This window comes from Odocoileus virginianus, chromosome 12 (genome assembly GCF_023699985.2).
Source record: "Odocoileus virginianus isolate 20LAN1187 ecotype Illinois chromosome 12, Ovbor_1.2, whole genome shotgun sequence".
Lineage (NCBI taxonomy): Eukaryota > Metazoa > Chordata > Mammalia > Artiodactyla > Cervidae > Odocoileus > Odocoileus virginianus.
In genome coordinates, this window is record NC_069685.1 from 60,537,223 (window position 1) to 60,550,900 (window position 13,678).

At 48.5% G+C, this 13,678-nt stretch overlaps 1 protein-coding gene across 4 annotated transcripts in view; it reads right to left on the minus strand.

The window, feature by feature from the left end:
• The window catches only part of WSCD2 (WSC domain containing 2), a 112,366-nt gene that overhangs the window by 43,755 nt on the left and 54,933 nt on the right, over positions 1-13,678 (minus strand). For 3 of the 4 annotated variants that reach the window (XM_070475459.1, XM_070475456.1, XM_070475458.1), the window contains exon 2: positions 9,068-10,000. In XM_070475459.1, the coding sequence (XP_070331560.1) occupies positions 9,068-9,446 (379 nt within the window). In that variant the 5' untranslated portion in view covers positions 9,447-10,000. Of the gene's footprint in view, positions 1-9,067; positions 10,001-13,297; positions 13,508-13,678 lie in introns of all 4 variants that reach the window. The other variant, XM_070475457.1, reaches the window with a different exon arrangement.

The following is a 13,678-nucleotide window of genomic DNA, read 5'->3' on the forward strand; positions in this document are numbered from 1 at the left end:
GGAAGGCGTCTCCATCCTGCCAGAGAGACCTTCCTGGAGGGGTGATGGGAGACGGAGGGTCTTTCGGAAGAGGAGTTAATACTTGACCATAGGTCCATCTGCCCCAAAGTCTGGGCTTTTAAATGCTGTACCACCCCTTCCCTAAGCCTCCCACCAGACCAGGCATCAGGTTGAGATGACCCACACAACAGCCGCTCAAAGAGACTCAGGGTCCCCTTCTCAGATGCTCTGGAGAAGCGTGGGCATGCTATATACTGTGACCTGATGGATGGGCTGAGCTCTTTGGGTCAGGAAACGGATACTGAATCTGTTTCCTCCTTGCCCTGGGCCAGGAAGGGCTGGTGACTCCTTCCCTCCTGACCCTTCAGTGCGGGCCGAGGCCAACACAACCGGCAACCCTGTCGCTGGAGCTCTATCACCTAGTTAGCGCTAAGCTTGTGGGGGGGTGGGCTACCATCCAACCCACTTCCGATTTTCCTCAAGTTCTGCTGTACTGGCAGAATCTCCCAAAGACGAGGGGGAGGTTGGGTATGTAAAACAGGGACGAAATTCACAGGCCACTCGAGGGTGAATTAATGGCTGAGTTCATACAATCTATCAGCTCATCGGAGCAGCCATCCGAATATCGCTGAAACGGCAAAGTGCTGTCCCAGCCTGGCTATTTATCTCAGGCGCAGAAACCGGCGAGGGGTGAGCCCAGGAGAGCACAAGCATCTGGAAAAGAGCTCTCCTGACTGTGTTTTTTCCCCTTTTCTTTTCCTTTCCCCCCACCCTCTTTTGCTTCAATTAATCTTCCTTTTCAAGCAAATTTGCTCTCTTCAGTAAAGGTAATTTGTTAAGAGGATAGCTAAACATGTGCTAATTTGTATTCCTCTTATTTATTGTTTGTGAGTAGATTTGCAGACAGGAGGTGTTACAGTGTCCTCAAGGACCAGTTTCGGAGTCTACCAGATCTGGGTTCTAACCCTGACACTGCAAGTAGCCTGGGCAGTATTACTCAAGGTCCTGCCTGAAAAGTGGAAATAAAACATAAGGGAGTGGGATTTCCCTAGTGGTCCAGGGGTTAAGAATTCTCTTTGCAGTGTAGGGGACGCAAGTTCAATCTCTGGTTGGGGAAATAAGATCCCACGTGCCTCGGAGCAACCAAGTTCTTGCTTGCTGCGACCACTGAACCCATGGCATAACTAGAGAGTCCGTGTGCCCTGACCAAAGATCCCACATGAGGTAGTGAAGATCCCGCGGGCCACAGCCAAGACCAGACAGTCAAATAAATGAAATAAAAATTGAAGAAAAAAAAAAAACCAATATGAGGTTGTTTTGGGTTGAACTGTGCCCCTCATAAAAAAAGATCAGTTGAAGTCCTAAGCCCAGTACCTCGGAATGTGACCTTCTTTGGAAATAGGGTCACTTCTGATGTAATTAATTATGAGGTGATACTGGAGTAGGTGGCTCCCCATCCAACATGACTGGTGTCCTTATAAGAAAGCGGCAAGCGGCTCTCTGAAGTCCCAGAGACACAAGGAGAAGACCGTGTGAAAACAGAGGCAACAGCTGATGTTTTACAGCTGCAAGGAAGGCCAAGGGTTCCTGCTGATGCCGGAAGCTGGGGGAAAGGCTTGCAAGAGATCCCCTCTGAGGGGCTTTGAGAGCCCGTCTTGATGTTGGACTTTTAGCCTCCTGAACTGCAAGGCAATACACCTCTGTTATTTCAAGCCACCCAGTTCATGGTACTTTGCTATAGCAGCCCTTGAATACCAATGTGGAGGTATTTTTAAAAAATATTTATTCATTTGGCTGCTCTGGGTCTTTAGTTGCAGCACATGAGACCTTTTTGTTTTTTTTTTTTTGAAAGACATTTATTTATTTATTTGCTTTATTTTTGGCTGTGATCGGTCTTTGTTGTTGGGCGGGCTTTCTTTCTAGTTGCAGTACTCGGGCTTCGCATCGCGGTAGCTTCTCTTGTGACGCGTGGTCTCCAGGCTGCTTGGGCTTCAGTAGTTGTGGCTTCCGGGCTCTAGAGCGCAGGCTCAGTAGCTGTGGCACACAGCCTTAGCTGCGCCATGGCAAGTGGGCTCTTCCTGGACCAGGGATTGACCCCGTGTCTCCTGCATTGGCAGGCAGATTCTTTACCACTGAGCCACCAGGGAAGCCCATCTTTAAGTTGAGGCAGGTTAACTCTTAGTTGCAGCGGGATCTAGTTCTCCCACCAGGGATCAGACCTGGCCCCCTGCATTGGGAGCATAGAGTTTCAGCCACTGGACCACTAGGGAAGTCCCTACAGGGGTATCTTTTAAATTGACTGTAAGGAAAAAATTTGACTATAAGACTGATCTCTTATCAATCTTATAAGAGATTTGGAAAAGAAAAGGTTACTTTCCCGCTGGGGATTCTTCACTATCTTGGAAAGTTGTCCTTTAGGAGGATCACTCGTGCTTCTGGGCTTCCTTGTGCAGGAAATTCCATTCCTGGGATTCCTGCTCACACCCAGGCTCCCTTGGGGTAGAAGGGATGCATTTTTCAGTTTGGTCAGGGCCCAAGGATCCTACAGGCTCAGCTCAACTGTCTCCTCCCCCAGGAAGGCATGATAGAGCCCCATGACCCAACTGGATCCTTCCCTTGGGATCCCAGAGCCCGCTGGTTTACCCCACCTTAACACTTGACTAAACAACTTTCCAAGAATTGAGCATTATTTTTTCAGATTATGAAGAATTTAGGCCCACTGTGGATTTTTAACAAAATGGAAAAGTGCTATAGTGGGGGAAGGGACAACCTGATGCTAATTATGTACAGCATTCTATTGTTTAGGAGTCACCTATTCAACCGTGTGAGATGGTGACGCACAGGGAAGCCTCGAGTACTGCAGTCCAGAAGATTGCCAAGAGTCAGACAGGACTCAGTGACTGAACAACAGTTCCTTACAAATAAACCCCTAAGGGAGGAAACAGGACGACAAAGGCGGTACCTCAACAGCGTTGATTGTGACTGTTGGATGGGGGGACTCTGGGCTATTTTAACTTTTATCTCTTTTTGCTATGTGTTCTAATTTTTCTACAATAAGCATGTGTGACTTTGATAATCAAGAAAAAAGTTATATTTTAAAATATAATTCATCTTTGCACTCATCTTTCTTTTCCCCGGTGGGTGTGACTATTCCTCAGACAAAAAAGAAAAGGAAAGTGTGCTTGAATCATTCTTGCATCTCCACCTCCCAGCACAGGGCCAGGCAAACAAACATACATTAAATACAGAATGAATGAATGAATGAATGGAGTTGGGATTCTATTAAGAGTCGGATATGACTGAGTGACTGAACAACGAACAACATAGCTCAGTGGTTAAGAATAAGAGGTTTGGGGACTTCCCTGGTGGCTCTGGATCTTTTTTAAGCAACAGTGAGAACTGGACATGGAACAACAGACTGGTTGCAAATTGGGAAAGGAGTACGTCAAGGCTGTACATTGTCACTGTGTTTATTTAACTTATATGCAGTTACATCATGAGAAATGCCAAGCTGGATGAAGCACAAGCTGGAATCAAGATTGCCAAGAGAAATATCAATAATCTCAAATATGCAGATGATGCCACACTTACGCAGAAAGCAAAGAAGAACTGAAGAGCCTCTTGATGAAAGTGAAAGAGGAGAGTGAAAAGTTGGCTTAAAGCTCAACATTCAGAAAACTAAGATCATGGCATCCAGTCCCATCACTTCATGGCAAATAGATGGGGAAACAATGGAAACAGTGAGAGACTTTATTTTTTGGGGCTCCAGAATCACTGTAGATGGTGACTGCAGCCACAAAATTAAAAGACATTTGCTCCTTGGAAGAAAAGCTATGACCAACCTAGACAGCATATTAAAAAGTAGAGACATTACTTTGCCAACAAAGGTCTGTCTAGTCAAGGCTGTGGTTTTTCCAGTGGTCATGTATGGATGTGAGAGTTGGACTATGGAAAGCTGAGAACCGAAGAATTGATGCTTTTGAACTTTGGTGTTAGAGAAGACTCTTGAGAGTCCCTTGGACTGCAAAGAGATCCAACCAGTCCATCCTAAAGGAGATCAGTCCTGGGTGTTCATTGGAAGGGCTGATGCTGAAGATGAAACTCCAATACTTTGGCCATCTGATGCAAAGAGCTGACTCTTTGGAAAAGACCCTGATGGTGGGAAAGATTGAAGGCAGGAGGAGAAGGGGAAGACAGAGGATGAGATGGTTGGATGTCATCATCGATGCTATGGACATGAGTTTGAGTAAACTCCAGGAGTTGGTGATGGACAGGGAGGCCTGGCGTGCTGCAGTCCATGGGGTCGCAAAGGGTCAAACACGACTGAGCGACTGAACTGAACTGAACTCGTGGCTCAGTGGTAAAGAATCCACCTGCCGATGCAGGAATCATGGTTTGACCCCTGCTCCAGGAAGACCCCACATGCCACAGAGCAGCTAGTCTGCGCACCACAAAGCCCACACCGTTGAAGCCTGCTTGTCCTCGAGCCTGTGCTCTGCAACGAGAAGCCACTGCAATGAGAAGCCCATGCGCCCTTACTAGAGAGTCGCTCCCGCTAGCTGCAACTGGAGGAAAGCCCAGGCAGCAACAAAGACCCAGCACAACCAAAAACAAATAAACAAAATTACTTTTTTAAAAAAAGAAGAAGAGCTTTGGGTGTAAACAAGAGTCGGGTTGGAGTCTGCTCTGCCAGTTGGCAGCTGTGTGACATGGGACAAGTCCTTTAACCTCTCTGAGCTTCCGTTTCTTCATCTATGAAAAAGAGTTTAATACTCCTACAGACGTGAGGCTGAGTATGACACAGTCTGACCCAGAACTGACTCTCCATAACCTGCAGAGATTGCATCTTCTGCTGGAGGAGGTGGGGAGTGGGAGCCCTGTGGTCGCTTCCAAAAATGCTGACTAAATCTCCTGTGTCCTTCTTCACGCCCAGCCCAACACCCTCTGTAATCTGGGGTGGGGGAAACAGAAACAGCACAGACTTTGCAATCAAACTGGAGTCGGCTCCTGGTTGTGCTCCTGACAACGGGGTCGCCTAAGGCAAGTCACAGCACCTCTGTTCTCTCCTACAGAATTACAATATTAATAATAACAACCGGCACACACTAAGTGCTTACTGGTTTCCAGGGTCTGTGCTGAACACTGTCTGTGCACCGAGAACTGAGATGATGTAGCGCTGAGGGTTCAAGTGTAAGATCCAAACCTCCTGGGTTCAAAGGTTGATTTATCCTCTCCTCCTGCTGGTTAACCTCGGGCAGGTTACCTAACCTCTCTGTGCCTCTGTTTCCTCCCTGGAAGGGGGAGTTAATGGCAGTGTCTATTTAGCTGGGCTGCCAAGAAGACTATGGGATGTAACGGCTGCAAAGTGTGCTGCAAGAGTGCCTGGCATTTAGAGAGCATGCCATCGATTTATCTTATATAATCATCACAACAGACATCTGATGTTAAGTACCTTTTACCTCCCAAAGGAAACTGAGGTGACCTGCCCAGAGCTGCACAAGCCTCCGCAGAACTGGGATTTGAACCCTCAGGTGGCTGCTCAGAGCACAGGATCTCGAAAGCCTAGCAAGGTGACTGGCACATTGCAGGTGCCAGCTCCACCCAGGAAGTCAGACTTCCTGCCCAGCCCCAGCCCAGCCAGGCAGCATTTCCACCCTCCCCTCCTGCCCGTGATGGGCTCTGAGTCCCTTACAGCTTAAGTCTTGCATCGCTGCATCAAGCAGAGCCCTTGCCAACTTCAGATAAAAACCAAATGTGTTTAGCATCAGGTCAAGGAAGCGTCTCGTTTTTATTAGCGCTAATCTAATATGTTGTCTTTCCTTGCTGAACTCTGAATAAGTTAATCAAGGACAGTCTGAATTTGTGTTTTCTTAATAAGACTGCCTGATTTCAAAGCTGCCTGCTGAGAGCTCTGTGCTCCAGGCTTCTTTCTTATTTTCTCTTCCTTCTCTCTCTCTATTTTCTAAAATATCTAAGATTTCCAGAAGCAAGGGGTGGGGTAGCATCATGGACAAGGAGGCTCACAAGCTTTGGAATTAAATGAACCTTGCTTCAAACCTCAGGTTTTCTACTCACCACCGGGTTAACCTGGGGTAAGTGACTTCTGAGCTTTAAATTTTCCCATTTGCAAAATAAGATAATAATAGTCTTTAGCTTATTGAGTTGTTGTGATAATTATATAAGGCAATGACGGTCTAGCCTATAATAACCATTCAATATATATTTAGCTACTATTTCTACTACTATTAATACTAGTGGCAGCAACTATTAAGTGACCTATTATTAGAAACCAAGAGATCTGATAAGCATTTTACATATATCATTTCATTCAAATAACATATGAAAAGCAAATAGAACAGTGGCTGGCATGAAGTAGGTGCTCAAGAAATGGTAATAATTACTCGTAACAGTGGCAGTGGAATTTCATTCTCATAATAAACGGGGGTGGGTGTTTCTATTTTGTTGGGTGTATCAATTGTACCATTACGGAATCGTATTCTGTCAGAGGACCTCAGCAAACACAGGAAATCACCATTCACATAAGGGCCATGACAGGGAGTACAGAGAAGGAACATTTGGTCAAGCCTAGAGGGGGGTCAGGACGATTTTCTGGAGGTGAGCTAAGCTGAGACCTGGAGGAAGAGTAGGACTAACCCTGTGCAGACGCCCCAGGCAGCAGGCTGGCCACGCCTTCATTTGTCCACCAATGACCAGCTTTGTTTCTGGTGCTGTCCAAGGTGCTGATAGAATGAAGCAATCGGGACAGGTACCATCTCTGCCTTCATGGAGCTGACAGTCTAGTAGTAGAGACAGACTATAAGGAAGCAAGGTGTTTCCCTGGTGGTCCAGTGGTTAAGAATCCACCTTGCAATGTCAGGGACACTGGTTCGATCCCTGGTCCAGGAAGATCTCACAGGCTGTGGGGCAACTAAGCCTGTGTATCACAACTACTGAGTCTGCCTGCTGCAACTACTGAAGCCCGCATGCCTAGAGCCTGTGTTCCACAACAAGAGAAGCCACAGCAATGAGAAGCCTGTGCACTGCAACTAGAGACCAGCCCCTGCTTCTCACAACTAGAGAAAGCCCACGCAGCAGCCAAGACCAAGGGCAGCCAGAAATAAAATACGTAAATAAAATTTCAAAAGATAAAAAACTAAGGAAGCAAACAAAAGCAAGATATTTTCAGATGGTGATAAGTACTGTGACAAAAATAGAATTAGGAAATGTGGTCCTGACCAGGCATAAAATGGGGCTACTTTAGGGCATTCCAGGAAGACCTCTACGGGGTGGCACGGTTTGACTGGAGATCTGATGGAAGGGAGGAAGGGAGCCGTGCAACGATATGGGAAGAGTATCCCAGATGGAAGGGACAAACTATAAAAAGACCCTGAGGTAGGATCAGGATTGGTGTGTTTCATGAGTAGCAAAGAGCAAAGTGGAGAGAGAAGTGTGGTGAAGTGGGTGGGAAGTGTTACATGGTGGGCCATGCTGGGGGCTCTGGAATTTATCCTAAGTTTGATGGGGCTTGCAAAGCAGCAGGAGTGAGATGAAGCTTGGTGACTGGAGAAGGTGGCGAGGGAATTTCTCCATCAAAGTAGCACCACACACCTCATCTATGCCTACAAGATGGGGTCCCTGACCTAGGTGGATCCACAAGACCTTCCTGATCACCCTAAGACTCTACTCTGTGCAGGCATCATGCTAGGTGTTTCCATAATCATGTCTCATCAAACTCTCAGGAGAAGCCTGGCAGGAAGGAGGCCATTGTTCCCATTTTACAGATGATAAAACTGAGGCATGAAAAGGTCAAGCCACTTGCTTGGACTGCATGACTGGTTGGAGTGGAGTTGGACTATGAATCCAAGTCCCCTAAGCCATTCTGCTACTTCTCACCTTCTCCTTTACTGCCCTGTGAATTTTTTAAGGAAGTGGAATTCTAGGAAACTCCTGAGGATAAGATGATGGGGTCTTCTGGATGGCTCCTGAGCCAGAAGCAGGTTGGGACTGAAGCAGGGAAACATGCTGCCCAGGATAAGTCCCCTCCAATAGCCCTGCTTCCTTCCACGGTGGGAGAAGGGGTTTTTCACAAGTTGAATCACAGCGGAAGTGTGACATGTGTCAGGGAACTCAAGGGCTGTGGAGGTTTTTCTTCTGTCCTGATTGGTGGTAGATCCTCCCAAACCATCTGGCTGCGATTCCGGAAATGTCCATTCGTGTTAATCTCATGAATTGCAGGAGTTGTGGGGTCCTCCCCAGAACACTGCGCTGATGAGGGGACATCAGCTGACCCTGGGAAGCAGTCACAGAGCCAGCATCCAGGCCAGATGTGTCTGCTTAGAACTCGGCACTGACCAGCTACGTGGCCTTGGGGAAAGTTTTCACTTCTCCAAGCCTGTTTCCATGTGTGTTAACTGGGCATAGGATCACATTCCTTAAGTCCATGGAGTGTAGTGAAAATCAAGTGAGGTGATGTACTTAGGAAGAAAAGCCCACGTTGACTTTGACAAGCTAAGAAAAGGCAATGAAACGAAGTCCCCTAAGCGCCCTCACTGAGGGATCCAGCTAAGTGGACGGAGAGGCAGACTGCAGGGATCAGAAGCTCTGCCACTAGCTAGCTGTGTGACCTTAGGCTCCCAGGGCCTCAGTTTCCTCATCTTTAAAATGGGAATGATAGCACCTATGACATGGAGTTGTGGCTGTAATTTGATGCCTGTCAAGTGCTTGGGAAAGTACCTGGCCCTTAGGAAGTGCTCAGTAGATGCTCGGGGTTTTGATTTTCAGGTGCATGTAACAAGGGCTATAAAGGGCTGCATGGGAGGGTCAGATGTTGAACTCTGACAGATTCAGGGTTCAGCTCTAAGCGTGGATGTTTATAAGCTGTGTGACCCTAGGCAAGCTACCTAATGCCTCCGAGCTTCAATTTTCTCCTCTGTGAAACCTCCTGCATATATAGTGGCTGGCTCTATGAAACACTGAACCCTGGCAGCTGCTACTATGATATTATTAATATCATCACTCCCTTCCCTTGTCCTCCGCCGCCCTCCAGCCCAGAGCTCACCCCTCTTACCTCGCTCCTCCTCCTTCTCCCGGACGACCCTCCCCTTGAGGGCCCGGCTCCAGGCTCCCCCGTAGTCCCCCAGCTTGGCTCTCTCATTCCCGTCCTTGCCCTTGAGCCAGGGTCCGTACCTGCGGGCGATGCTTGAGACTTCACCTGTGTCCCGGAAGCCTCTGCCCAGATTTAAGTCACCCAGGAAGGTCAGCTCAGCGCCCTCCGCTGGGGCCCCCGCAGCGGGGTTGGCCTGGTTCTGGGAGACGGCAGGCTGGCCCACAAAACCAGAGTGAAGGAAGACAAGGCTCCCAGCCGTCAGGTAGAGCACCAGGAAGGTAAAGAAGCGTACGGGTTTCCTGCGGAAGTACCGCTGGAATTTGAACCAGAGCTTGGCCATAGTGGGATCATTCCGGACTGGATCGCTGGGGCTCAGCTGGGGGTTGGGGCTGTGGTCCAGGGAGAGAATGGGTGGGGGCTTTATTTCTCAAGCTTCTCTTAGGGATGGAGCCCTTGGGGGTCTTCAGTCTTAACCCCGCTGTGAAGGTGACTGCCCAGTCCGGGGCAGGAGGGCAGGTCCAATGCTTGGCTGATGCCAAGAGAAGACAGGACAGGGTTCACCAATCCTCCAGAGGTCAAGGTGAGCTTCTTTGGGCCATGAAAGGGGTTCGGAGGCTCGGGGCACTCAGGAGTTGGTCCCATTTTCCTACATCTTGTTCTTTGCCTCAGAATTCCCAAAGAACTTGGAAAATAGCAATTGGAGGAGGATTTTTTGAGGGTTCACAGGCAGCTGGAGTTCGCTTGCCCCTTCTCGGATGCTCAGGCCTATGGGAGCTGGATTAATTCACCGCGGGCCTCTTCCCCGGTTGGGGACAAAGCTCGGCCTGTCCCCCTGGTGGAAACAGAAGCGGGCACGCTTTCATCTGGTGAAGCATTAGGGCTCAGGGCTGCCACCTGCAAAAGAGCACAGGTACAGACATTAGAAACCTGGCAGAGGCCAGAACGTGACGCTTTCCTGCACATTCTCAAGGGAGGGGGGATGCAGAGTCCAGAGAGGGAGGAAACCAGTGGCCCAAAGAACCCAGCAGTGCTGGGTGAAAGCGACTCCTACTGGGCCTCGTCTCGGGACAAGCTGTATCTTGGACGGACTCAGGTTCTTAAGCCCCATTGCTCAGAACTCAATCATGTTTGACTCTCTGCGATCCTTTGGACTGTAGCCCACCAGGTTCCTCTGTCCATGGGATCTTTCACGCACAAATACTGGAGTGGGTTGCCATTCCCTTCTCCAAGGGATCTTCCCTACCCAGGGATGGAACCTGCACCTCTTGCATCTCCTGCATTGCAGGCGGATTCTTTACTGCTGAGCCATGGGGGAAGCCTTTCTTAAGCCCAATAGTCTGCATATTTGTCAAATATATGCTGATTCATGGGGGTTACTTTAAGTCCAAATGTACTTCCTAGGCCTTTGCCAGACTGTCTGCTGGACCTGGCTGATACTGAACTAGATCAAATTTGTTCATTCCCCCCCCCCCAAACACATATTTATAGAAGACCTGTGTGGCAGGCACTGTCCTGCATGCATGCTAAGTTGCTTCAGTCTGTCTGACTCTTTGGGACCCCATGTAGACTGTAGCCCGCCAGGCTCCTCTGTCCATGGGATTTTTCAGGCAGGAATACTGGAGTGGGTTGCCATGCCCTCCTCCAGGCTCTGTTCTAGGTGCTGGAAATAAAGCTGTGAACCCAAGAGACACAGTTCCTTCTCTCACCGGGATCATGTTGTTAATGGAAGAGTTCAAATCCAGAGCCCCTCTCTTCTATCCAAGGAAGAAAAGGAGAAGGAAGGAAAGCAGAATTGTTTAGCAACATACGCATTCACTCAGTATTTATTGTATGGCGTGTATGGCACGCCCTGCTCTGTACTGAGCCTTCTATGTATATTAATTACTCTTCCCCGTGTTCCCATGGGAAGTGACTATTTCCCATTTTACAAATGAGGAAACTGAGGACACACAGCTGGTAAGTGGTGGAGGTGGGATTGGAACCTAAGATGGTCCGAACACAAAAGCACAGCTCCGAACCCGCGGCTTTTTGACTCTTTCTCCCACATGGCCTGGGCATCGCTTGGGAGTTCCGAGACAGCCCCCGAAGCAGCAGCCCATCTCCACCTGCTCCCAGTGACCAGTGGCAGCTCATTCTACGAGGGCCCCTCAGAGTGTGGTCCGAGGAGCATCTGATTCAGCATCCCTTGGGAGCCTGGCTGCCCATGAAGATTCCTAATCTCTCCAACCGGAATTTCTGGGTGAGGAGGAAACCTACAGGTGTAACCAGCTGCTCCCAGGTGATGGCCATGAGCACAAAGGTTTGACAACCACGGTTTTTTCAGTAAACACTCAGAATCAGCAGTCTGGAAGAAAATAGACTGTAAATTAGAAAATGGAAAAAAAAAACCAAACTCCATTTGGCTTATGTGGTTTCATATCACCACCAGCAGGGGGCCTCATGACAATCTTGGCCACTGCAAAGGATTCAATTGTCATCCAATGGGTGATTTGAATGGTGACAGCCCCTACCGATCCAGACAGGAGCAGGAGAGTTTAACTCTGGTTCAAGGTAGAGTCCAGTGTTCCTCCATATGCCATCCTATTCATTCAAGAAATAAGTACTGAGCACCTACACGCACTAGCTGTCGTTGTAAGCACTTGGAACTATTCAATGAGCAAGACAGCCCTAAATGCACACTCTTGTGGGGTCAAACTATCTGTTCATCCATCCATCATTCTTTAATCTATTCAGCAGTCCACCTACCCATCCATCCATCCATTAAGTCACAATCTATTCACCTATCCATCATTCATTCTTTAATCTATCCATCAATTCCCCTTCCCCTCCAACTATTCATCATTAATCTGTTCATTAATCCATCCACCCATCCATCCATCACCCATTCATTCATCTATCTATTCATCTGAATTGTAGCAGCCCACTCATTCATCCAGCTCTCCACCCACCCACTTATCCACCCATTCCTCCATTCATTTAGCAACATGTGTTATTTGCCTACCGTGCGTGTGCTTGGAATGCATAAATAAAGAATTTGAAAAAAAGTAATTTGGAGTTGCTGCTTTCAAAGAATTCAGAGTTTACTGAGGGAGAGAGCAATTTAAACAATCACTACATTAAATCACTATACTAGAGAGACAATGATAAATCCAATAGTAGATGTATATATAAGATATAGAATACCAATTAATATTAACAGCTAATGTTTATCAAGCACGTATTATATGCCAGATACTGCTCGACAAACATAATGCTCTGATTTAATCCTCATATCAGTCCAACGAGGCAGATCTAGATCCATTTCAAAGAGGAGAGCAATGAGGCACAGGACGATAAAGTAACTTGTCCAGGGCCACACAGCTGGTAAGTGGCAGCTGGCTTGTGAACCCAGGCTCATCTGACTTCACAGCTTGTGTTCCTAACCACGCATCTATTCTAGTCTTGTATTCCTTTGAGAATATGGCAAAAAAAAACTACAGGCATATGCCCAGAGAAGAGCGCTTGCACAAAAGTTCCTAGATGTTGGCTTACAATGTCAAGGGGTTTCTGCACCCTGGGGTAAGAAGCCCCGGAATGTGGGAGCCCCGGGAAGTGAGGGTCTGAAGCTGCCCTGAGGGGAATCAGAGAGGGCTTCCTCTGGAACGGCTCTTTGAGCTGGCAGGTCTTGCAGGAGGCGTCAGCTTTCTGGGTGAGGAAACAGCAGAAGGACACCGGAGGGAGGAGGAACAGTACATACTCAGGGCAGGGCACGGGGGTGGAGGAAGCCGAGGAGCTCAGTGAGTGGTGAGGCTGCTCAGTCATGTCTGACTCTTTGTGACCCCAAGGACTATATATAGCCCACCAGGCTCCTCCGTCCATGGGATTCTCCAGGCAGGAATAGTGGAATGGGTTGCCATTTCCTTCTCCAGGGGATCTTCCAAACCCAGGGATCAAACCTGGGTCTCCTGCATTGCAGGCAGATGCTTTACCCTCTGAGCCACTAGAGGAGCTTAGGGCATGGTAGGAAGGCAGTGAAGCGGGGGGTTGGGGTCAGACCCTGGGGAGCCTTGAATGCCAAGCTCAGAAGTCTGGACTATGCTCTAACTGAAGTTTCATGGTCACACTGACACTTTGGAAAAACCAGCCTCTTATCAGCTTAAAAACCTCCAGGCAGTGATGGGTGTCCCCTGGTATTCCACATGAATCACTCACATGGCAGAGATTTCCGCAGCTGGGCCAGGATGAAGAAAGACCAGCAGCCCTCATGGGAATAGGCGGTGGGCGGGACACCGGCCCTTCCAGAGGCATGAAGGCAAGAGCATGGACTCTGCAGGCAGACGGACCTGGGCTCAAATCCCACCTCTTCCATCCACCACCTGTGTGACTGGGGCAAGACACTTCTCAGCGACTGAGGCTCCTGACCTGTGAAGTGGATATAAGAAGCTTGACACTTCCCCCAAAATACATTGCTTGGAGGATTGCCTTAAAAACTGCAGGAAGACACAGGGGCTCAGCTTTGGGCTCTGTGGTGACCTCGATGGGTGGGATGGGCGTGTAGGGTGGGAGGGAAGCCCAAGACAGAGGGGATATGTG